Source organism: Psittacula echo (genome assembly GCF_963264785.1).
Source record: "Psittacula echo genome assembly, chromosome: 3".
Classification (NCBI taxonomy): Eukaryota; Metazoa; Chordata; class Aves; order Psittaciformes; family Psittacidae; genus Psittacula; species Psittacula echo.
Genome location: NC_137736.1, coordinates 105,696,003 through 105,722,086, shown reverse-complemented (window position 1 = coordinate 105,722,086; position 26,084 = coordinate 105,696,003). Strand labels below are relative to the sequence as shown.

At 40.4% G+C, this 26,084-nt stretch overlaps 1 protein-coding gene across 2 annotated transcripts; it reads left to right on the top strand.

Moving 5' to 3' along the window:
* Positions 1-4,056: 4,056 nt before the first annotated feature.
* On the top strand, positions 4,057-22,921 carry USPL1 (ubiquitin specific peptidase like 1). Of its 2 annotated transcripts, none has more exons than XM_080614491.1 (9): positions 4,057-4,303; positions 8,461-8,627; positions 9,175-9,303; positions 10,926-11,583; positions 16,471-16,557; positions 16,968-17,097; positions 18,844-18,969; positions 19,622-19,782; positions 20,945-22,921. In XM_080614491.1, exons 2-9 carry the CDS (start codon positions 8,529-8,531, stop codon positions 22,825-22,827), a joined length of 3,273 nt encoding a protein of 1,090 aa, XP_080470617.1. In that variant the 5' UTR covers positions 4,057-4,303; positions 8,461-8,528; the 3' UTR covers positions 22,828-22,921. The 2 variants fall into 2 exon arrangements, with proteins under 2 accessions (XP_080470617.1, XP_080470618.1); XM_080614492.1 differs by lacking the exon at positions 4,057-4,303 and adding an exon at positions 4,357-4,380 and having other exon boundaries at positions 8,461-8,556.
* The last annotated feature ends 3,163 nt before the right edge of the window (positions 22,922-26,084 follow it).

Here is a 26,084-nt window from a genome sequence, read left to right as displayed (position 1 = left end):
ACCTAATTACTAGAAGAATCTTAAGGACACAAGTGCACAACACAGCAATCATGATCATACCAAACATCACCCATCTTTACAGGGGTTTCTAAAGCAACATTTTATCATTGAGACTTTCCTACTAGAAATATTCCTGAGAATAATTCATTTCTGAAAACACAAGGCCAGTAAATTTTGGCTATTGTTCCCTACTGGAATGGGGTTAGAAGTCTACAGGCTGTAGGACAGGAAGTTAAAATAACTCAAATAATAAAATGAAAATTAAGAAATATTTTGAAAGCCAGCTGCAATTCCCAACTGGAAATCTTTGCAACAATTTCTGAGAACATAGCATCAGGCCTAAAGTGTTTGGGTTCTCTCTTTGCTACAGAACAAAGAACGTGTTCCTCTTAAAGATGACAAAATAAGGGCTACTCTTAAGAACCAAGGAAAAAAAATAAGTCTGCCTTTAACTCAGAGTAGTGAATGGATTCCTCCTACTCCAGCAAGGCTACAGACTCTATAGTAGGGAAACAATTAGTTCCTTTATTCTTCTTACAATTCCAAAATGGTACTTTGCAAGTTTAAATTTTAATGTTCTTTTGTTCATTCTTGGAAAAAGGAGAAGGAAAGCCAAGCAAACAAAAGCTACGAAACAAAACCTTCAGAGCAAAGGTTTTCAGCCAGTACCTCCCACTCCATGTTCAGTTGCTCAGGGACCTTCATGCAGTGACAATCTGGTTTGAAGGAAGCAGCCAATGGGTGTGTAATTTGCATGTGAAAATATTTTTAGAAGACACACATGAATAGCATATGTTCTCAGCCTGAGTACAGTCTTCTAAATATATGACCTGAGTATTATTTCCCTAACATTCATAATTATTTTCCAGATAATGATTCCTGGTACACATACGTTACTCTTTGGAAACAACATCTATACATATATATATATATATATCTCAACAACACACACACACATATATGTGTGTGTGCATGTGTGTGTTGTTGATATGTGTGTGTGTGTGTGTATATCAAGGCTTAAGCAACACTCATTTTAGAGCTTGCCCTATGATTAATTCTTCTCCTCTGTATCTGAACATACTAATGAAAAGAGGGTTGTTTTTTTTCCTGTTACACTACATGCTCAGTGTACATGCCAAAGGGCTTCAGTCATGGAAAGAGCCCATTCCAGATACACCTTTTAGAAATATAATAATAAATAAAAATTAATTCTTAAACTGTTTTGAAGTCTTTACTGCTGATGTAATCACAAAATTGGCAAATTATGCTTGAAATCAGTGCAACAAGATTTAGGAAATTAAATCAGGTATGTACGTTCACTTCCCTGAACCAAAGCAGCTTCAAAAATGTTATCAGAAAACCCTTCTACCCTTCTTATGTTAAGAAAGAGTAAAAAGGTGCCTTTTAAAAAGGTAAAGACAGAAGTCAATAAAAACAGAAATAAGCCATGTGCTCATACACTGTTGGTTAAATATGAACCAAACTGACACAATGTGCCAGAAAAAACAATGTTTGAGCAAACAGCAGCCTAAGTACATCCCAGAGTCATTACAAGTCCACATCTGGAACACCCAAACCAATTCCTGGCGACTCTGGAGTTTTCATCATGTAGTAATTACTACTTTAGGACTTTTGCTCAGGCCAAATGTTCTATTGTTTTGTGAGATGAAAAACCTCATGTTTCCTTTCTTTGCCAACATGCAAACTCTCTTCCTCAAGCACATGTTAAAACCCAGGTCTGGAATTTTTCTTTGGCCCAAGCTTTCCTTTATTCAACTTGAATGTCAGGAAGGAAAAAAGGAGGGATACCAGTAAATTATCCTGTGGTACTTAACAGTATATAGAAAATACTTGAAATCATTCAATAGTTTGGGTTGGAAGGGACCTTTACAGGTCATTTAGTTCAACACCCCTGCAGTGAGCAGGGACATCTTAAAACTTGACCAGGTTGAATGTTTCCAGGGATGAGGCATCTTCAACTTGTCTGGGCAACCTGTGCCAGTGTTTCACCACTCCCATCGTAAAACATTTCTTCTTATATCTAGTCTGAACCTACCCTCTTTTAATTTAAAACCATTACCCACGGCCTATTGCTATAGGCCCTATTAAAAAAATCTGTCCCCAAAATATGTTAACTTGCCAAAAAAAGCAGGGAGGAAAAGAAGGGGAGGGAAGGTATTATATTAGCTTTAAAAAATCTTAACGGCATCAAGTCATGAATTCTAAGTGATCAGAAAACTAGAATCTATACTGGAACTTTTTCAACATTATTCCATCCTGACAATTAGGAAAAATGTTTACTTAATCATTCTAGAGCACATGCAAACATAAGCAAACACCTTTAGCCATACCATCAGTTATGAAGTATACACTTGAAACAAAAGCTTATGCTTGGTGGAAGCCCAATCCAAAACAACAGACCCTAGTCACCCCTGGGAAAAGTGAAAACCTAAACCACAAGGAAAATAAGCTAAAAATTGCACACAAGCAAACATTGTATTTTAACCATAAATAAGTATTACTAGGGCTAAACCCACTCTACTCAGAGTTCTAAAATACCACAAGTAAAATCACTGCATACATACAACTGCCTAATGAAACTACTTAACAACATTCTTCAGTGGACTATGTGACCAGTTTTAACAGTTAAACAGAGCAACTGCAAAAGAGATGAAATACATTGCATTTGATGCACATGCAAAAACACCAGTCTCAGTGGCTGTAGAGACAGCCAGTTCCTGCTCCTACTCAACATACCCCAAAGTGCTTTACACTCTTGATGCAAATGCACTGAAAAAAATACATCCTTCACCATGAAAGCACTAATGAATCAAAACCCAAGCCCAGGCTCAAAACAGTACTCCACATAAAATTATTGCCAAGTTTCATTACAATCTCCAGTCAGGCAAATAATTTCCTCCAGTAGAGAAAAATATCTTCAAATATTAATTCAAACTTCAAAACATTGCTGTACAAATTAAAAGAATAGCTACAGTAAAATGCAAGGTTACGGATGCTACAATAAAGCCATCACACTAACAGATTATTTCACGAATATAAGTCATACAATGTAAAAGAGTAAGGTGCCAGCAAAGCAGAGGCAGGCAATAACAGGGAAGGCTTTTTTTTTGGTGCTATCACTAGAACAATTTTCTGACTCATTCCCTCCTCCAGCCCCGGGGACCCGGCCGTCTTGGACCACACTGACTGACAGCCTTCTTGATGTAACTGAAGGAGAGCACTGACCTAAATGCCGCTGCCGTTTAGCTCCTTGCAGCTCACGCTCGAGGAAAAGGGGCCAATGTGGATTCAAATACTAGCATCAAAAACTGAGCTCTTTCAGCCTGAGGCTCTTAATGCAGAAATACTCGCTGAGACCGAGAGCTCCACATCAGCTCAGCTTCTTGAGACTGAAGCATCCAAAACCGACTGCAAAGAATGCTCTAGGCTGTTAGATTTTCAACAAGGAGCGTGCGCATCACCACAGCACTCCGGCAGAAGCAGGACTGACGGAATCAGCGTCTCAGTGATAGGAGAGAAAGGCAAGACGCGAGGTACTGAACCTCGGACAAGGTTAAACCACACCCTGGGTGTGATTTTAAACAGGTGTTCAATAAATTGCAGATTAATCATCAACTCCCTACCCCGAGTGCGCGCAAAGGCATAGCCAGAAGCCATGCGCCTGTGAGGCGGCAGCGCGGTATCTCCCGGGGCTGCAGGCTTACGGCGGGCAGGGCTGCCGCCTCTCGCCACTACGCTGCAACGGGCGCAGCTGCCGAGCTTCGCCCCTCGGTGGGCGCAGGGAGCCGCTACCCGGCCCTTCCTTGCTCGGGCGGCCGGCGGAGGAGAGCGGTGCGCCGCCGAATCCTCGTAGGGCCTGCCCCCACGGAGGCGGGCAGGCCGCGGCCCGATCCTCCCCTCCCATCGCGCCGCGAGGAGGAAGGGCACGAAAGAATACCTTTGGCTCTCTCGTGCCGCCGTCGCGTAGCCCCACTCCCGCCCAACCGCCGCTCAGCGGCTCCGCCTCCGCTGCCTGCCGGGAGCTGGGCGGGCCGGGCCGGCATGGCGGCGGGGAGGTGCCGGAAGCTGCGCAGCAGCCCGGCGGGCGGCCATGTGGGCCGCGCTTGACACCGGCGGCCGCCCCGAAGTAACGGCTGCTGAGTAACGGCCGCCGCGTAACGGCCGAGCGGCGAGAACCGTGCCCGCGGAGCCCACGTGCGGCGCGGGAAGGCCTCTGAGGGAGATCTTGGGACTGGGGCCTTCAGCGCGGCGCGGGGAGCCGAGGCATGGCGGCAGCCAGGAGGTGAGAGCGGGGCCCGCGGGCCAGGGGGAGGTGTGCTGTGCTCTGGGGGCGACGCGGAGCCCTTTGAGAAGCTGCTGGTGCGTGGTCGGGGCTGGGGGCGGGAGGGTGTCTTACGGGTTCCTGAATGCCGACTGAGTATTTCATGTCAGTAGCTGTGCAGTGAGGGGGTGCGGTGCGGCTGAAAGCACTCGCTGGTAAAAGGATGCTCTTGGTGAGGTACTGCCGCACGTGTGTGTTCTGTGTTTGTGCCCGTTGGTCAGTGTTGTTACCTTCTGACAATTGACTCCACGAACACTTCTTTCTTCTGCAGCCTTTCCATAACATATGGATCACTCTGGATGTGGATTAAGAACTGAGGAGGCTGTTTAACCACAGCTGTACCTGCAGCAGCTGAGCACCTTTAGGTGTTGCAGAAAGGGCAGCCACCGGCACAGGGGCCAGCACAGCCCTGGCAGCGGGCACCCTACACCCCTCTTCCCTTGTCCTGTGCCATGTCCGTTCCTGCGATCTTACATCTCTTGGCCACATCTATAATAAATTGCACTAGTTTAGGTTGTATTTTCCTTGCACCAACTGGCATTGTTTTGGAAGGACTGAATGATTTCTCAACAAAATGTGTGTAGTCCCTATCCCTTGTCATATGGCCTTGTTGAACCTCATGAGGTTTGCACTGGCCCACCTCTCAGGCCTGTCAAGGTCTTCCTGGATGGCATCCCCTCCCTCCAGGGTATCAACTGCACCACAGCTTGGTATCATCAGCAAGTTGTTGAGGGTGTACTCAATCCCACAGTCTGTGTCATTGACAAAGATATTACACAGTATTGGTCCCAGTATGGACCCCTGAAGGGCAGTGGTCGTTACTGGCTTCTACTTGGGACATAGAGCCATTGACTGTAAGTCTTTGAGTGCAGCCATCTAGCCAATACCATAGCCATCTAACAGTCCCTCCATCAAACCTGTATCTCCAATCCTCTACCTTTTCGTTGGTTTCAGTCTTCTGCCCCGTCAGCTCTGTACCTCATCGGACCTTTTCACAGGCTAATTTAATTTACTAGAAGAAAAGAAAACTTGTCCTTTACTAATTTTTTTTTTTTTTTTTTTTTTTTTTTTTTTTTTTTTTTTTTTTTTTTTTTTTGCTGGTTTTTGAGTTCAGTTAGCTGTGGAAAGTCTGACAAACTTGTGCTGTTAGAGAAGGTGAGGAGAGGGAAACAAGAGGATAGATGAGACCTCCCTGTTCTGCAACAGTGGGTCATTAGATCAACTAATCAATGAAGCATGAGCATAACCTTCATAATTACACCAGGTCTGAAGCATAGTTTGAGTTACATTTTTCAAGTATTCAGGGTAGAAGAAGGAAAGTAGCATAACTGATTTAAAACATGACCCAGTAAGCTTGAAAGTGCATTCGTGTCTACTTTCCCATCTGTAATGTGGAATTTACTTAAAGCAACCATGGTTTGTTTCAGCCCTTGATACAGCGATCTTTTAATTGGCTGGGGTTTTTGGCAGTTGTTGACAGTTATTGTACATTGTGCAAAGATCACTAGTAACTTGCTGTAGCGTTACAAATACTGAAAAGTGCAGGCAAGCCAATTGGTACCACTCTACGTATCTAGTACTGGCAGACCTGTTTTATTTGCTTGTTGAGTTTATGTCTTTGCTCTAAAAGGACAATTAATAATCTATTTTTAAGTTTATTATATTCTTAAGTGCAGTAGAAGTCTTTACTCCAGTACTGTGGTGCTGGGTGATTGCAATTGAGGAGGGTGTTGTACATCTCAGAACAGTATTTAAGCTTTAAAAATAAGAGCAGAAATCACAGAAAACATAACAAAACCCTTGCTTTCCTTTTGAGAGTGATGACAGGCAAAACAGGGACTTGCAGAGAAATAAATGTTTTATAAACTCAAGGCAAGCTTAAAAAGGAATAACCTGAAGGTTGTTAGTGTTGCTAATCTTCTTTAATATGAGTTATATTTATGTGGTGAGAAATTGCCTGGAGTTCCAGTCATGTGATCTGTGTATTTTATTTACTCTGGAGAGCTGAGACTGCTGCAGGCCAAGGAATTGACTAAAAGCCCCCTGAACAATAGTTAGAGACGTTTTCTTGCTAGCTGTAGCATGGAGAGTAAAGTTCTTATGTGTTTTAGCATGGTTGATCTCTGCACAACTTGCATGACAAAAATCAAGTTCCTGGCTAAATATATGATAATAGAGTCACAATGTGATAATGATATTGCCACTGTGTGAAAAATTGGAAAGCTTGCCTTTCCTTTATAGTCCAACAAGTGTGTATACTTTCAGCTAATTCATGAATTTTTAGCTTGATTGAGCCTGGGACAATACTGTTTCTTTTACACCTTCCAAATCTACTTTGAAAGCTAATCATGCTCTCTAAAGCATGTGGGTTCATATTTTTATGTACTTACTGTCCATTACCACCATTAGTTTTAAAAGTCAGGGTATGCTGTCTTCACATGCTGCAGCCTGGTAATTCTGAGAAGTGCTGCTGAAGACACTGAAGGCATCAGTAGGACACACCATCATCTGATTTTGACCCACTCAAGTTGCTATTTGGAACTGATTTGAAAGAAGTTGTTGCATTTTGTATTGATTTGGTTTTATTTATGCTCTGGGTTTTTTTTAAGTATTCTGTCCAGTTCTGTAGGATCTGTCCTTGTCCAGGATTATAAATGGGTTTGGGTTAAACTAGTATTTACACAGGTCTCCAGGAATGCCTTGGGAAATTTGTTTTTTCTGAAATGAACTATAATATGAGTTAGTGCAGTAGTGTAAGAAAGGGTTGAAAGGACATCATGGTGTGGGATAGGATGTTATTCAGTGGAAATAATGAAAAGGGAACAGTCATGGCTGAAGGAAAGGTATTATATTGATGACTTCACAATTTAACTTGCCTTAACATCCTCCTTAACATCTTAAGGAGATACATATTTATTCTAAGTTGTTCTATATGAAGTCAACAGGAGCAGAATGGTCCCTATAGTTCTAAACTTCAGTGGTTTTCTGGCTGATTCAAGGTGTAGTTAGCCTCAGTGCCAGTGAATAGACTTAAGGAGCTGCCTTCTGGTGTGGACCTGGTTCACACTGAAGTTGTTCTTCACAAATAGAATCATAGAATAGGGCTGGAAAGGACCTTAAGATCATCTAGTTCCAACCCCCTGCCATGGACAGGGACACGTCACACTAAACCGTGTCACCATGATCCATCCAGCCTGGCCTTGAACACTGTCAGGGATGGAGCATTCACAGCTTCCTTGGGCAACCTGTTCCAGTGCCTCACCACCCTCCCAGTAAAGAATTTCTTCCTTACATCTAACCTCAACTTCTCCTGTTTAAGTTTTAACCCGTTACCCTTTGTCCTATCACTACAGTCCATGATGAAGAGTCCCTCTCCAGCATCCTTGTGGAAACCCTTCAGAAAATAAGTTTCTGTGTATGCGTTGTATGCGAGAAGAGCAAAATTAGGCCCTGAATATGAAAAATCATTTGACATAGAATATTCAGTGTCACTTGTAAACTATGCAGTAGAGTTATATAGCAGTGATAACTGTGGGAGAGCTCTAGTTTGCTAGGAAGTCTTTAAGTGTTAAAATAAGAGGTTTCCAAAAGTGACAGTAACAGCAGGATGCCCTTCTGTAGTTAAGAATTGTTACATTTGCAGGATAAACTGTTAATAGTTTATTATTCAGTAAATCCACTGGTTTGAAAGGTACAACAGTAGCTTTTTTAAAAATGCTCCTCAGCAGCAATCTCTTAACTGTATGGGATCTTGTTGTACCCATGTTTTTTGTTCTCTCTGAGGGTTAGATGCAGTAAGCGGAGATGCTCAGGCACAACATCTACATTTCTGCGAAGCATAGTGTACTTAGAAACTGTGAGACCTTGTAGAGTGCAGAGAATAGATAACCTTGCAAATTCAGGGGCTAAAGTTGTTGAATTTATTACATGACTTAATGGAAAGTTTTAAGTTCATAATCTGCACTAGAAAATAAGTATTTTCAGCTAAGAAAATACTCTTCTGAATTCATTTCCTCAGGATATACAGGCTGCGTTATTGTTGGTATCTTTTTCTTTTTTTTCCTCCAAATTTAATCTAATTTTTTTTTTAATTGTTTTATTCACTTCTTATTTTTCAGGAGTCTTTGAAAAAGCCTTAGTGGTCATGACATTGTTACAAGTGACATAAATTAGCCAGTGGCTCAGGATGATGGATACCCAGAAGACTACAAATGGTTTGCAAGTGATTGGAGAAGGGACTGGTATAGGGAAATCGACACTCCACATGGTGGGGTATTTGGGAAAAGTCAGTTGAAACTTGTTTTACATGTGTGCAAAGTTCATATTTTTCTCTGCTTTGAGAGATTTTTAATTGGTCTTAATTTTGCAAAAAACCAAAAATCTCAAAATTATTTTCCACGGAAATCTATAACAATGGCGAAAGATTATTTTAAGTAAATCTGTGCCTATGATTTTTTTACTGGCACTAATTTTACTGCTGTTTGCATTCCTATTGAAATTTATTTGCCTTTCAAAGGTCTGAGCTTGTGTTCCCTGGCAATAAGAGACTTGTGGTTTAGTTCAAATAAAATGAAATATTGTGTAATTGTGTTGTTAAAGATGCCTTATTAAATATTTGAATATTTAAATCAAAAGATGAATTCATTTTAAACACTACCGTATGAATATGTATCTTACATTTTTAAAATCTAGTTTACTTTTTAATATTGTGTTAGGTATTACATTTAGAAGTTGCACGTTGGTTTTCTATCTTGATATGTATGTATGTCTTACTTTGTGATAACGTATGAAATACATACATTTATGCTGCTTTTTCTTTTCTTTTTTTTCAGAATTGTAATCCTGTGGAAACAGCTGCACATGAGCATTGTCCAGTCTGCAAAGAGAAGGGCCACATCCAAGTTTTACGGACTTACCGCATTAATTTTCAAGAGTCCATTTTTCTTTGTGGAAATCCTCAGGTATTACAGTAATTAACAGGGGGTTTTGGCTTGTGTATAGGCCTTTACCTTCAGTGTTTACACCTCTTTAAGTTCAGTATTTTGGTGATGGTAAGCAGACTATTGAAAGAAGAAGTCTTTGTTGCCTCTCACTTTTCAACTGCTTTTTCCCACTGTATGTGGGGAGGGTATAGCAATCCCATATGGACTGGTGCCTTTAAACTAGTACAGGCTAGGCTAGATATAGGCCTCTGAGTTGCTTTTGCCATCCCTCCCTGCTTCTAAATAATATTGAGGATGTCCTGGTTTAGCAGTAGCAGTCATTTTTTCTACTGGTGCAGTGCTGTGTTTTGACTTTTGGCCTGGGAATAATACTGATAAAGCCGATGTTTTCAGTTGCTGGTCAGAATGTTTACCCTGAGCAAGGACTTTGTGAGTCTCATGCTCTGCCAGGGAGGAGGAGAAGCCGGGAGGAAGCAGGGACAGGACACCTGACCCAAACTAGCCAAAGAGGTATTCCATACCATAGCACGTCATGCCCAGGATGTAGAACTGGGAGTTCCCGGAAGGGCTGGATCATGGCAGGGTGGGGGTGAGGTACCGGTTGGTGAGCGGTTGTATTCTCTTCCTTGTTATTTCCTTTATCATTATTACTATTGGTGGTAGCAGTAGTGATTTGTGTTATACCTTAGTTATTAAACTGTTCTTATCTCAACCCGTGGGAGCTGCATTCTTTTGATTCTCCTCCCCGTCCCTCCAGGAGCGGAGGGAAGAAAGGTTGGGGGGGGGAAGTGGACTTCGTGGTTCTGATTTACGGCCTGGGCTTAAACCACGACAGAGGAGTACAGGGACATTGTCTGGGAAGCTGGGGATCAGGTCAGGAAAGCAAGGCCCAGTTGGAATTGAGTCTGGCCAGGGATGTCAGAGATAACAGTAAAGGCTTCTATAGGTATGTTGCAAACAAAAGACAGAGTAGGGATAATGTGGGGTGTTTCCAGAAGGGAACGAGGGAACTGACTACCCTGGTTTTGGAGAAGGCTGAGGTTTTCAGTAACTTCTTTGCCTCAGTCTTCACCAGCAAGTCCTCTGACCACACTGCCGAAGTCTTGAAAGGCAAATGCAGGGACTGTGGGAATGTAGACCTTAGACCCACAGTAGGAGAGGATCAGTTTCGAGATTATCTTAGGAACCTGAATGTGTGTAAGTCCATGGGACCTGATGAAATCCATCTGTGGGTCCTGAAAGAGCTAGTGAATTAAGTTGCTAAGCCACTGTCCATCATATGTGAAAAATCATGGCAGTCTTGTGAAGTTCCCTATGACTGGAAAAAGGGAAATATAACCCCTCTTTTCAAGAAAGGAAAAATGGAATACCTGGCTAACTGCAGACCAGTCAGTCTCGCCTCTGTGCCTTGTGGGATCATGGAGCAGATTCTCCTCAAAACCATGCTAGGGCTCATGAAAAACAATGAGGTGGTTGGTGACAGCCAACATGGCTGAATATATCTAACGATTTTACTAAAATACCACTTTACAGAAGTCCTACATTACATTTTTAAGAATATGTTTTGTGCCTTTTTTTTAGCTCTTGTTCACCTGAAACTGCTTTGTAGATTTCACTGTAACTTTCTTTCTTTCCTTTAGTGTATCTACCCCCTTGGTTATAAACCGTTAAACAGCATAATTACTTCTGCTGATTCAGAAAATCATCAAGATCCATCTACAGATAAGAAAAGGAAATTGTGTGGTATCAGTGACTTTCCTCCTGTTGAATCATATCCAAAAAAAGCAAGAACTAATAATGTGGCAAATGGTGTGCACAGTATTAATACAGACCCTGTTGTCAAAAGCTGTCAGAATGGTTTTTGTCTTCCAAAGTCAAGCCTACATGACGTGTTACAAAATGACCAGCAAAAACCTAGTATCAATGTGGAGATCTGCACGCAGAAGTTGGATTTTGAAACAACCACAAACACCAACAATTCTAAAGAAAGCCCACCTAATACTTCTAGTCCTGGAGCTCAACTCTTGCCAAATTCTGAACTTTCCTCAACAACATCTGAAATTTTGCTCAAAGATGATAAAGGTTCCACTAATAACACAGATTTATGTCTTCAGTGGAGAAATGTGCATAACCTTTGTTGGTTAGATTGTATTTTGTCAGCACTAGTACACTTAGAAACATTAAAATTTCCTCTAGCAGAAGACTATAATGATGGAAAATGTTTAGTCCAGGAACTCTTAACAAAATATAATCAAGCAACTGTGCTTCTGAATACCTGTAAAAGGAGTAAAGTAAAAGGTGAGTAAATTCAGCTGTTCTTTCTTCATATTCAGACATATCTGCTACAAATATGTGGAATTTAGTACAGTTCCCTTAATTGTGCCTTCATTCTACTTCAAGGTCACAAAAGAATGATTCACAACTCATTATCATGAATTTGCAGAGTAGTGTGCTTTATCTAGCAGAATCCCAGTAATGTCTTTCTTCGGCAAACATGCACTCTTTGAAGGAATTAAACACTAAGTATAACTTGAATTTTTATTGTTGTATCCTCCATACAGAATTTGTGATTTTTTTTTTTTTTTTTTTTTTAATGTAATTGAGCCTGGCTTTGTTTCCTTCCTATCTGATGGTTAACATATTAGGATGTTGTTCTAATTTTAATCTACAAAATAATTTCTGTTGTGGCTTATATCCTTGTATAAATGGGCAGTTGCCTTGTCACACCAAAAATAGTAAAGCTGGGAAGATATCTTGTCTTCTGGCTCCAGCTGCACCCACTGAAGGAATGCTTCCCCTAAGGTCTGCAAGCTGTGCTGTGGGTGATAGCACTTCTAACCTGTTTTAGTCAAAATTAGTTGAACACATTAACTTGGTTCGTACCTTCTTGAAAGGGTTTGTGAGTGTTACATGTGCAGCTTAATATGTTTGAGGACTAACCTCCAAGCCCAGGGTTGGTGATGGGCAGCTACGGGCAACCTTCTGGGCAGCACAGCTGAGTCAGAGGGGGATGTGTCACTCTAATCAACTAGTATGGCCTTCGATCAGCTCCTCTACTGTGTATTCAGTTTAAGACTCTTAAACTAAGATTTGTTTGCCTTAGTCCTGTTGAACTGACCCACTGGTGTCTTAAGTCTGAAATTCTAAGAGATCATCTATTAGAAAATTAATACTGATCTCTAGTTAGCCAGAGATGGAACCAGAGCCTTTCATTCAGTTCCATTTGCAATGTAGCCTGGGGCAGGTAACCCATGACTTATTTTTTGTTTTGATAAATCCTATCTTTGTGTTTCTGTTTTAAAAACATATAAAAAAGGACAGGCAATAATTTAATAAATAGGAGCTGTAAAGCAGAGCTAACAGAAGGAATTTGTCAAAAGGTATTATTAGTGGCATCCCTGTGTCCAAACTACCAAAAGGATTCAGTGAGGATTACAGCTGACAAACCCAATAGGCAAGGATGGGCTTTACTTTCCACAGCCTTTATATTCAGGGGCTGTTCTCAGCTGGTTTTTTTACCTTCTCTTGGCCATCCATTATGCTCCATGACAGCTGCATATTCTTTTAGAGATATTTTCTTCTGTCTATTGCTCATGGAGAAGTTCTGGATACAAAACAACGTGTTACGTTGCGTCCAAGGTTCACAGATTAGCATGGGAAGAGTTACATTGGTAGGGATGCTTCAGCAACCGCATCTATGTAAGGACAGATGCATTGACACTGCTTGTGCAATGCTGACACTTTTACATTTATGTTAGAATTTGCTTTATGGAGTAGCACTAAAGGCATAAAATAAAACAGGATATAAATAATTGCAGTTTAAATTCCATCCACAGCTTCATGCCATAAGGTCTTTCCCCTGAGTCTCCAAATGATCCTAAATTCTGTAGCTTTTGGGGAAGCTGGAAACAGTATTGGAACTAAGCTTTGCAGCTGAAGATCATCCTGCTTAATTTCTAATATCTAATTGCACAAACAGTTCTGCACCCAGCAGTGGATCTCTTCTGCAATTTTGATCAAATTTTGAAGAAGCCATTTAAATGTTTAATGGCTGCTTATATAAAAATTAATGGTACCTTTATCAAATTGGGCCAAATGTACTTAATATGGAGTTGGATCTTACTTCAGGCTCTGGTTTGAAAATGTTAATCAGTGATAAAAATTACTAATAATACATTTGCCGATGACACCAAGCTGTGTGGTTCGGTTGATATGCCGGAGGGAAGGGATGCCATCCAGAGGGACCTCGACACGCTTGTGAGGTGGGCTGATGCCAACCTGATGAAGTTTAACCATGCCAAGTGCAAGGTCCTACACCTGGGTCAGAGCAATCCCAGGCACGGCTACAGGTTGGGCAGAGAAGAGATTCAGAGCAACCCTGCAGAGAAGGACTTGGGGGTGTTGGTCGATGAGAAAATGAACATGAGCCGGCTTCAGTGTGCGCTCGCAGCCCAGAAAGCCAACTATATCCTGGGCTGCATCAAAAGGAGCGTGACCAGCAGGTCAAAGGAGGTGATCCTGCCCCTCTACTCTGCTCTCGTGAGACCTCACTTGGAGTATTGTGTGCAGTTCTGGTGTCCTCAACATAAGAAGGACATGGAACTGTTGGAACAAGTCCAGAGGAGGGCCATGAGGATGATCAGGGGACTGGAGCACCTCCCGTATGAAGACAGGCTGAGGAAGTTGGGGCTGTTCAGCCTGGGGAAGAGAAGGCTGCGTGGAGACCTCATAGCAGCCTTCCAGTATCTGAAGGGGGCCTACAAGGATGCTGGGGAGAGACTCTTCTTCAGGGACTGTAGTGACAGGACAAGGGGTAACGAGTTAAAACTTAAAGAGGGAATGTTTAGATTGGATATAAGGAAGAAATTCTTTACTGAGAGGGTGGTGAGGCACTGGAATGGGTTGCCCAGGGAGGTTGTGAATGCTCCATCCTTGGCGGTGTTCAAGGCCAGTTTGGATGAGACCTTGGGTGACATGGTTTAGTGTGGGGTGTAGCTGCCCATGTCAAGGGGTTTGGACCTAGATGATCTTAAGGTCCTTTCCAACCCTAACTATTCTATGATTCTATGATTCTATAATGCCTGGGTACACAACCAACAAGTAATGGAATTTCTGTTATCTTAATCTGAAAGAGGGCTGAGCCATTAAACCAGCCTAAATCATAAAGAAACATGTAACACCCCCCATGAAAGTGGTTGCAGCTGTGTTCTTCCACCACGTGTTCCGTGAGGATTCCATTATAGTAAATCGGAGCTATTAGTGTCACAATATTGCCATCATTACATGTTTAAAATATGAGTCACATCCACAGCACTCCTGGATGTTCTGATATCGTGTGTAGTGTTTTACTTTCAATTCTGGTTTCTAAGCCTTTAGAGGGAAACTGCCTGTCCCAACAGAGTGTGAAATTTTAAGGGTTACATCTGGCCTGGAGTAGCGATACAGCCACCTTCCTCCTTCCTCTTGGCTACTCCTGGGGACTCCATTTACCTTCTCCTGCCAAGGTGAAGTTTTTTTCTCTGAGCTCCTGTGTCTCTTAGCCTCATCACTGCTGCCTGCTGCTTTTCACCACTTTCTTATCTTTGTCTTTTCTCCCCATCTCATAATCATTATTTATTTCTTGTGTGCATCTTTTCTGCCTGTGGCCCTCATTTCATGTGAGAGGTGATGGTTATCCCGTTTCTTCCTGGTGAACTGTATAGAATGGCACCTCCCTCTCTGGCTTTAGCTGTTTTAAATAATAAGGTGGTCTTCTGAGTGAGGAGCAACTAATGTATTGATAGCCTTCATAATGGTACATGTTGTTACTTCTCCCAAGTAACAAGTGCTAGGACAAGAGGAAATGGCCTCAAGCTGTGCCAAGGAAGGTTTAGACTGGGTATTAGGGAAAATTTCTTCACTGGGAGGGTGATCAGGCATTAGAACAGGCTGCCCAGGGAAGTGGTGGAGTCACCATCTCTGGAAGTGTTCAAAAAATGTGTAGATGAGGCCCTTAGTGACATGGTTTAGTGGTGGTCTTGGCAGTGCTGGGGTAATGATCGGACTTGATCTTAAAGGTCTTTTGCAGCCTAGTTGGTTCTATGATTTTTATACTTTTTCTTTCAATAGACATTTCAGGAAAAGTGTGTTTAAATATATACAATATAGTCCCAGAAGAGCATTAGATAACTTTAAGAAGGTCATACCTTTCCTAGGAAAAATAATAGGTGTATCAAAAATCATTTCTTCTACCTTGTGGCATAGAAGACGTACTCTTACAGGGAGAGGGGGTGGTGGTCCAAAAATATTCTGAAGTAGTGCATATATTCTGCTTTCCAGAAATCTTCGCATTTCCAGGAACTGCTGGAAAACAAAGTAGTTTGTTTGGGCAACAGTGTATAGGGGATTGAATGGAAATTACTGTGGAGAGTAGGTGCAGTATTTATTCTGCTCCTCTGTGCAATTTTTAAGCCTCTTTTACATAAGCCGTTTTAAAAAAGAATTAAAAGCAATAGAGCAGCAAGAAACTTTTTTACCTTTTTTATATGCATAGATTTTATAAGGAGTAAATAGTCTTAGCAGCTGCTCTAAATCCTTCAATTTGTGCAAGTTATGATCATGATTATGTAGTAGAAGTTACATTCTTGCTTGTGCTTAAAGAATGTGTTTATGTAGAAACAGCGTGTTTTATTATGAAGTGTATAAGATTCAAAAGCATGTAAGCAAATTTTTGCACTTTTGATCTTAATGTTTAGGTTTTAAAATCATCTCTTAATCTCTGAATCTTCAGGGTTTGTAATGTCTGGTTACACTGTCATCGATTCGTAGAATGGTTTGGGTTGGAAAAGGTCTCAAGATCATCTAGTTCCAACCCTCTGCCATGGGCAGGGACACCTTCCACTATATACTTAAATACTGTTACTATCTAACTGTTGGTACACACTAAGCCATAATTTAAGTCAGGTCAAGTAATTTCTGGTTAGCAGACCGCAGTAAAGTGTGAATAACTTGTGTAAATTCTTCTATAATTTTCAAATCAGTTAATACCAAACACTGGCTGTTTTACCAACAGTATTAAGTAAGTATGGGTCAATATGAAAGGCATTAATTGGCAGAGAATGAGTGCGTGTTAGGGGTGCATATGTGTGTGAAAGGGTGGGGGTGTTACACATAAATAATGAAGACGTTACGTATTTTTTTCCTTAGATGTTCTTCCAAAAGCAGAATCTCATCTCAATGAAATCAGAAACAGAATGTTTGCACAGCTTCAGACTCGGCTTAAATGTGAAGTTGGTAAGTAATTAGTGCAGCATCTCTTTATTTACTTTCCAGAAACTCTCCATATAATGCCTTGTATATCAATACATAAAAATATGTATGTACATATGCATGTAAGGCAGTTTTCACGTACCTAATTCTTACTGGTGACATACACATGCTTTACAGTGTGATCAGCTGTTTTGACTGTTTTTGACTTTCAAGAGAGCATAATCTCATCTTTGTAACTATGCTTTACTCAAGAAATTGTCATTGATAACAACCTAATAACATGGATCAATCTCTTTGCTGTGAGGATTAGAAATACAGCCTTGAAGGGATAACTGGAATGAAAATAATAGTAATAAGCTTATTTTCTTCCTTTTTGAAGTACTGAAAGCTGATTTCAAATAGTCAGTGACTGTTTCTTCTGTCCATCTTTGCAGGTAAGAAGGAGAGTCCAGTGTTTGCACTGCCTCTACTCTTACAACTAGATCAACAAGCTGAGAAATTATTCTTGCATTCATTTTCATGGAAGTTTGAATGTGTATGTTGTGGCTACAAGTACCAGAACCGGTGAGGTTTTTATTTAAGTAGCTTCTATAGAACTGTTCTGTCTGTTTTTTTAAAATCTGCATATAATAGTTGATTTTCTTCATATCTCCAGATCTCACCAACAGCTTAAGCTTGTTGGTGAAGTTTTAAGTGCTTTAAGATCTGCTTTTTTAGGTGTCGTGGTTTAACCCCAGGCCGTAAATTAGAACCACGTAGTTTCTACTCCCCCCTCCGCCCCGAGGGATGGGGAGGAGAATCGAAAGAATGTAACTCCCACGGGTTGAGATAAGAACAGTCCAGTAACTAAGGTATAACACAAAACCACTACTGCTACCACCAATAATAATAATGATAAGAGCAATAACAAGGGAAGAGAATATGATACCGCCTGCCAGAAAAGAGCCCAACAGAGAGGAGGACGTGCCCTTCCGGGTAACTCCCAGTTACATCCCTGGGCATGACGTGCTGTGGTATGGAATACCTCTTTGGCTAGTTTGGGTCAGGTGTCCTGTCCCTGCTTCCTCCCGGCTTCTCCTCCTGCCTGGCAGAGCATGAGACTCACAAAGTCCTTGCTCAGGGTAAACATTCTGACCAGTAACTGAAAACATCGGCTTTATCAGTATTATTCCCAGGCCGAAAGTCAAAACCACAGCACTGCACCAGCTACTAAGAAGGAGAAAAACTGACTGCTGCTGCTGAACCCAGGACATTAGGTTAGTGTTTGCAAATAGTTTACTGCTGTGGCATGTCTAGGGAAACCATGTTGTCATTTGAAAAAGAAATAATAGGTAATTGTGTGAGTCCCTGGCCATACTCTGAGATTTTGCTGAGAATTGTTGTGGCTCTAAAAAATATAAGCCTAGTACACTTTTGCTATTGAGGAATGTCTGTAATACTCATTTGGATTACAAAGAATCAGAGATTTCTCTCACATGAATTATCTATTCTAAAATAGTATTACAGGGAATTAATTTCTTGAGAATTTACTTACTTCTGTGTAGGCAGAGGTACAAGCTAGTAACTTAGGCTCCTTTAAAGTCAACGGGAAGAGAGACACCTTCAGAAGACTGCTCACTACTTGAAAAATACCTGTTTCTCTCCACTATCGTAGGTTTATACAATAGAAGTCTAGATCCACAAGTGGGATGAGATTAATGCTGTTTGTTACACTGTCAGCTAATGTATAGTCCTCGTTAATAGGATGTGTTCAAAGGCCTTTGTTATATACTCTGGTTGGTTTTTTTTAAAGTTGAAAAACTAGGTTAGGTTGAATATAAAGGAAGTCCTTTCTGTAGCTAATGAATGAATATACTATGTTATTTCACTTTAATATCCCGTACATTGTATTTTTATACAATATAACCTCTGTGTAATCTCTGTTGTCAGTGTACTGTTTTTGAAAACAACACCTTGTATAAGATGGATTGTGAGGTAATTTGTTTCCTCTTCCTCTCTCCTTGAGATTCTGCTTTAGCCAGTAAATTGTGCAGAACCTGGTACAAGGTCTGTCTTCTGTTGGAAAGGAAACAGACATAACATGCTTAGGGAGAAAGAGCAAATATTGTGAAACTGAAGGCCACAGAGCTCCTGAAAACCAGTGGTGACTTTTGGAATTCACACAAATGGCATGAATATGAATAGAATTTGGCTTTGCCTTAACATTTTTATGACTTTTTTTCTCCTAATGTGTGTATTTATTGTGTTCTGATCAGCAACTCATCTTACCCTTCTTTTCTTTTTCTTTTTTTACTCTGTGTTTATATCCAGATTAAGGAAAACACTAACGACGTTCACAAATATAATCCCTGATTGGCACCCACTTAATGCTATTCATGTTGGACCATGTAATAACTGTAGTGATAGATCTCAAAGAAGACAGATGATTTTGGAAAAGTAAGTTTGAATACATGAACTTGAAAGTAAAATACATAAAATGCTCAGACTTAATTTACTGAATGTGTCGCTTTTAAAACCAAACTATTATCTTTGGTTTACAGAGGTTCTAAACATTAAATTCTGATAAATACTCACTTTTTAAGATCATAGTTAATTCTTAAATTCTGAAATGACAAATAGTGTTTAACAAACATGAAACAGAGATCAGTTTTTAACATGCTGACCAGTGCATATGTTTGATCCAGGTCATAAATACTTACTACCAAGTAGTAAATATAGACAGCTGATATCCAGTGTCAGCCATTTCACACGCCCTGCCATTGGTGGATAAAAATGTTGTTTGATTATCCATTTACAAGTTGCACTGCAGAACAATGTCCTTTCCTACTGTGGTTATGGCACATTTACGTCCTATTTTTTTCGCATTTTCCCCACTCCCCAAATCCTTTATGTGGTATTGTTTTTCCCCCAGTCCATAACAAAATGGAATATACAGTTGGGGTATTCTTATCCTTTGACTACTGTGCAATCTGAAGAGTCCTGTGTGGGAGTAGAATAGAAAGGGCAGGACTCTTTGAGATACTTTTTCGTGAGAAACTTTTGCCACTCTTTCGTTGTATAAACTGATGCTTTATCGTTTCTTTATTAGGGTACCCTCAATATTAATGTTACATTTCGTAGAAGGCTTGCCACATAACAACCTGGAGAACTATTCATTTCAGTTTGAAGAAAACACCTACAAAATAACATCTATTGTTCAGTATCAAACAGATAAGCAACACTTCATAACCTGGTCTTTGAATTCTGATGGTAAGAACCGTAAATTCTATTATAATACTTCATGAGTCTACATCAAATACTGTTTTAGGGGTTACTGCAATACTCTCAACAGTCCATATATAAGAACAAGGATTTCTTTTGTCTGGATTCTAAACTTCATATTAAAATTTTGTAAATAATTGTGGGAACTTTGTTACTCAGGGTGAAGGTTTCAGTTTGCTTTAACTGAAAAAGTGTCTTGTCCTACATTGTACTCACTGGCAAAAATTATTTGGGTAAAGTTGTTTTCCTTGATAACTTTGTAGAAGTTAAAAAATACAGTGTGAGCACAGCTGTGGGACATACAGTACTGGTTAGTTTGAAGTCAGTTATTAATCCATTCTTGGCTGAAAGCAGAAGAACATATGGAACTACCAGCATTAATGAAGTTTCTTTTCATTTCTGAACTTTATTGCGCCTGGGGGGTGGGAGCTACAAATCCATGTTAGAAATGTGGCTAATGGTGTGATGGTTGTACCATTGACAGGAACGCCATAGTCAGAGAAGAAGAAAAGTTGATATTTTGATTCTTATGCTTCCATAAAGAGAATGGAGTGCACTCTTATCAAGTGTGATAATATGAAAATTGTCTAGATCACAATGCCAGAGTTTAAGAAGTAGGGAGAGGAAGCAGCTGGGAAGTGCCTAGTTAGGAACATCCTATACATCCTATGTATCTATTTTTTAATTCTTAAAGCTGTAAAATATTTGCTCATGATCTATGAACATTTTGCAGAAGATGATGCAGATTATTAGATGAGCAATTTATCTTAAACCCCTGTGCCTCCCACCCAGCCAATGTAAAAGCCTACAGAGAAACATTATATGAGAGCTGACTCTTCTCTCAGACCTGTGCAGGTGTTTTCAGACAAGATGTCAGCATCATTAGGTTAGATAAAAACAACCCGTTAGCTTACTTTTTTTGGGATGACCTGCTCTGACCTGTAATAATATTGCTGCAAATTCTGCTTGTGTTTGATCTTTTTCCAGTGGAAATCTCCCAGTTTTCTCTGATGTAATAAAGAATGGAGAAAACCTTTATTTTCTGCTTGCCAGGGGAATGGGGTAATACAAATATTTGGCAAGTGTCTGAGGATAGTGACTTCAATTTTAAGTCTTTGAGTCTCTACACTGGTTGCTGTTTATTTTGCAGGAAGTTGGCTTGAATGTGATGATTTAAAGGGGCCATATTGCAAGAGGCATAAAAGTTTTGAAGTTCTTCCTTCAGAGGTTCATATTGCTATCTGGGAAAAGAAAACATCACATGTGCCAGAGGAACTGAATTCACAGTTCAAGAATAGAAATATTGAAGATTTTCCTTTTAATAATGTACAGTCAAATTCCACAGTGTTGCACTGTGGTTTTGATAACACTGTAGACAAAACACCTGCAGAACATCTCAAAGAGGATTCTGCAAGAAATCCAGATGAGAAACAGCAGCAGGTAGCTGAGGATGAAAGTATTGTGCCAGATTTTCTAAACCATGAGGAACATGATGGTCTTGCAACACTGATGCTTGAAGAAATTCAAGTTAACTCAGAAGGTAAATTGCTGCCGAATGGACAAGTGGTGGGAAATAACCCTGTTGTTGAAATGGGCACACAGCAAAAGCAGGAATTAGATCTTTCACCTAACACTCTGTGTACCGGAGGGTTTGCTGGAACTAGGCTAACTATGAGCAATAAATGCATGTTATATGAAGATTCCAGCATCTGTTTATCTCTAGAAAAGTTGAACCCAACAAATATTACTCCTCCTGTGCCCAAAACCCACCAACCTGACCCGTCTGACTCACTTGCTCAAAGAACAGATGGCAGAACTAATTTGCGTGGAGGATTAAATTCAGAACTACAGCTAAACAAGAAGTGGTCGCCAGTAGAGAATATACAAAAATCACCCGACTTAAAAGATGCAAGGAAAACTGTAATGAATTTTCAGGTTGCCAGTTCTGCTGCTGCCAATAATTCCTTTCAGCCTTCACACAAAGACCAAAAAAGAGGATTTGTAGGAAGCTGGGTAAAGAAATTATTAAACAAGAATACTTCTTTTATGCTTTCGAGTGCCTCAGCTCTCAAGAATGAGAGAAGTTGCAAAACTCCCTCAATGCAAAAAATAAGTGAGGTGCGGTTGCCAGTTAAGGGAGCAAGTAACTTTGGTGGATTTCAAAGCAGAGGTACAAACAAAACCACTGAGGCCCTGAAGTCAGTGGTTCCTCAGAGCAATAATACTCACCCTTTATCAACTTTCAAAGGATTTTCTCAAAGCACTTGTCTTCCAACAGCAAGTCATACCACTACTGAAGGTCCAACTTGGACTAAGTCAGGAAATACTTTAGGTACCTCAGGTAAAGCGACTCAGTTCCATTCACATAGCCATAACTCTGGGAAGGCAGAGGAGTCAGATACTGACCAAACAAAGAAACTTCGGCTAAAACTGTTAAAAAAACTTAATGCTAAAAAGAAGAAGTTGGCTTCGTTAGATAGGTTAGCAGTGGAACAGGTGAAACGTGGAAAACTTCTGAATGGAGATGTAAGCACTGCACCACAGACTGAATCTCACAATGACAGTGAATTATTGCAGAGCTTTTTAAGGGAGCTGCAGTGTCAGATTGATGCCGCAGATAATGAATCCGAATTCAGCACAAACTCTGTATCAGGGTGCACTAGCAATGACGAAATACTGGCAGAGTTACTGTCCCCTGCTTCAACAGTTGCTTCTTTAGAGGCTCCAAAAAGTGAGGATGAATGTATGTATATGGAAATGGTGGACAGCAGTGTTCCAACAACAGCATTTGATGAGAAGACCAGTGTGCCACATGCAGCAGTGACAAGTGAGGACCATAATTATTACAGTCCTGTAAAGGACAGTAATTCAGAACTTCATACAGTAAGCAAATCCAGCGTGAAAAAACTTTCTTTTGAAAGTCCTACAAGGGAGGACATCCTTGAAGACCTGTTCTCCATTTCAGCACCAAGCTCAATGGCAGGTGACATAGACTTACCTCATTTTGATGAAACTTTGTTTGAAACTTGGTAAATACTCGGTTTCTTGGGTTTGAGTGTTTTTCAATATCATGTATATTTTGAAACAAAGCACTATTAAATTATATTTTCTAACTAGTTTAATTGCACACTGGCTGTACTTGAACAATTTCTATTTGAGGTTGGTTTCTTTTATTATTTTATTGTAGCAGACAATAAGGTTTTAATGCATTTTATTATTCTGAGAAGCAGTTATTTTACCTGTCAGATATAATTACAATTTTTAGCTTAAAAACACCTATGAGTCTTAATTTTTGCTGTTTTTAATATGGAAAACTTATCCATATTCTGCTGAGTTTGAGAAATAATAAACTTCAGTAGTCTTAATGATGTAATGGTGTAAGAAATACTGTTCAGGTAGTAGTGATCACCCAATTCCTGAAGTTATTTATCTGACATTTAAGAAAAATCCCAAGAAAACAAAAGTACCTTTTATGACCAGAGATGTTTGCATCCTTCGGTACAAACATCATTTGCAACAGTAAACTGGAGGCTGGTATTCTGGTAGGAACTCTGTTCTCAGAATTACTGTTGTGTAAGTTCACTCTGATGTGTCCACCCCTTGGATCCAAGAAAGGGCAGACGCATGGTAGAAATTTTCCTATTTAAATTTACAGCATGTACTGAATTTTAATCCTGGGTAACTGAAAATATAATTTGGCAGTATATTCTTCTGAGCCAGGTTATTTTTTAAGTAAAATTTAATAAGATTCAGACCAATGTTTGAAGCACTGAGAAGGAATTTCAGATGTAACTTTTCATTATTCATAGCTACAAGTTCATTAATAGGAGAAAGGTTTCTAAGAATTAAAATCAACTGTGGTTGACACCCATTACAGTTGTCACTAGGAGATTTTTAGAGCAGTGCACCCCATCTGTATGTGAGAGTGCAAGGAGACGCAAGGCCAATAGGAAGAAAATAATGAACATTGTTTCAAGGCAGCAGAGAGTAAGCAGAGGGATTCACATCTTGGTGTTTCTGGATTTGTATAGCTTCCATTTTGCTAGTTGAGAGTCTTTTATATTCACAGACAAAGACCTCAGGGCATTATATGCTAAATTAAATCTGCTGTACATTTTTCTTGCACTCAAAAATACCAAGATTTTTCCCAGCAAGTCCTTATTTTAGCCAATTTTAGAGGTATTCTGCATTTTTTTCATTGATTTAGATCTGAAGTTAAAAAAATAAGTCCTCAGTCTTGCTCTTCCAATAGGTGCAGTTGAACATACTTGGTATTACAAGGCATGGCTACAGATTTAAATGGTCTTGGATTGCTTGAACCAGGTTCAAGAAGTGTTTGAAAAACTGTCAGTGGCACTGAACTCACCTTGCCAAGCTATTTCTATTGCAGTTCTGTACATGTTTATGGAACTGGCACTTCAGACAAGGAATGGTTTAATTCTTGAAATGTAAATCTTTGTAAAGAACTTGAGCTCCTTTATTTTCAGTGTAATCAGTAACATTACAGCAGAAAACAAATCAATGGATTCTGAATGCAAAGTGCCAGTGTACTGCTGGTGAGATACTGGCCTGTTATGAATTCCTTTATTAAAAATCCTGAAATGCTGACCAAACTTAAGAGTTTGATCTGTCTGTGAATAAACTGGATGCCTCTGCAAGACTTGAGGGAGGTGACAGGATTTTCCTGTGGAGTTTTGCAGCCAGTGGTTTCTATATATGCAAACCACTAAAAAGCGGTGTGTCTTCCAACCATGACTACTTGTAGGTTTCCCCAAGCAGTGGGGAGCTGCCTTCAAGTACAGGTACTGTCTGAGTGACTGAGTGGTAGCTACCTGCAGCTGTGGAGTGGGAACTCCCTCACTGCTCGCTCCAAACATGACGCAGACCCAGGGATGAGTGAAGTGCCAAGCCTGCAGTTGGTGTGATGCAGAATGCATAGGGCACCACAAGGAAGAGACCTCCTGATGTTGTTAGGGGTCCTCAGTCAGCAGCTGCATGGATACAGCGTGGGTACACACACATATAGAAGATCCAAGAGCAAATAAATAGCACCTGCTGTTAGTGCTGCAAATTCTTTGCTGCCTTTTATTTTCCTGAAATAGTTCACTAAAGATGATGCTGTGCAGCTTTGTCTGTTTCCATAAATGTTTTACTACCTCTGAACCTGTGCAAGTGAGAATTCAGCTGAGATTGAGTGAAAACCCCATGACCAAAGAAACCGTTTGGCGTTAAGTAGTTGGACTTCTTGTTTTGAGACTAGCCTTAAAATGCTTTTTGTTTGCCATAAAAAGAACACAAAGCATTGTATTAGTTTTCTGTTAATTAGAAGTACACTAGGTGGGCATATAGCAAATATGATTAGTGAGGAGAAGTTAAGTCACTGTATTTTGATGATTTTATCAGCATTACAGGGTAAATAGCCCAATAGTTTTGAGCACTTGATACTTTTACATGTATCTTCACCTCTTGCATCACATAATATTGTCAGTCTGTGTCTTCTGATTTGGGAAGGGCACAACTGTGCTACTCACAGATTTACAGATTTTAGTTCAGAATCAGCTCTGGCACTTTGATTCAGATCTTACTGTTTCATGATATATGAAAACAAGAGTACAGGGGAAAAAAAGGACTGTCTCTCACATCTTGCCTGCAGTGAACCAGCCCATCTGCAAAGGAGCTGCCTGGATGGACTTTTAGCTGTATAGCCACTAGAGCACTGCTCTAGAAATTTGTTGTGGTGCTGATTACAAAACTGATTTTCATCTTTATGTTTTTCATAACCTGGCTGGCTATCGCTGTTTATTCTTCCAGCATTGGTTCCTGCTTTAAATAACGATTCCCTTCCTGACAATATATCAATAACAGCTGCTGCATCCTGTGTTCCTTTTGCAGAGCTAAATAGCTGCTGTTCTCCAGGTAGCATCTTTGTGCTCAGAGCAAAGCACGTTAGATTCCCAGCAGATAATCCAGCTCTATGTGTGTGCTATGCTTTAAAGTCCACCAGGATGCAGACTCTGAATGGAAGAGCTTACAGCCTGAGCAGAGAGCTAAGCGTGCAGAGCAAGAGGGAGAATAAGGTTAACAGGGTTCCAAGGCTGATGAAGTTTGCACCACTGTGCACAGACAGTGCAGATGTTTACAGGGAGATGCTGGAGCTGCACAGCGAAGGAAAGCGTGGTGAAGCCATGGGGCTCATTAAGAAAGCAAATGCTGGGAACGGAGTGGAAAGAAGGTCTGGATGACCTGCTGGGGTCAGGATGCCTCCAACTCGTGCTTCCTAGAGAAGCTGA

Bases quoted from the DNA above. Each gene is read 5' to 3' on its own strand.
- USPL1 (XM_080614491.1), top strand. From the start codon at position 8,529: ATGATGGATACCCAGAAGACTACAAATGGTTTGCAAGTGATTGGAGAA. The intron at 11,584-16,470 runs GTGAGTAAATTC...TTTTTTCCTTAG, and splicing joins TAAAAGGAGTAAAGTAAAAG to ATGTTCTTCCAAAAGCAGAA. The intron at 18,970-19,621 runs GTAAGTTTGAAT...TTTCTTTATTAG, and splicing joins AGACAGATGATTTTGGAAAA to GGTACCCTCAATATTAATGT.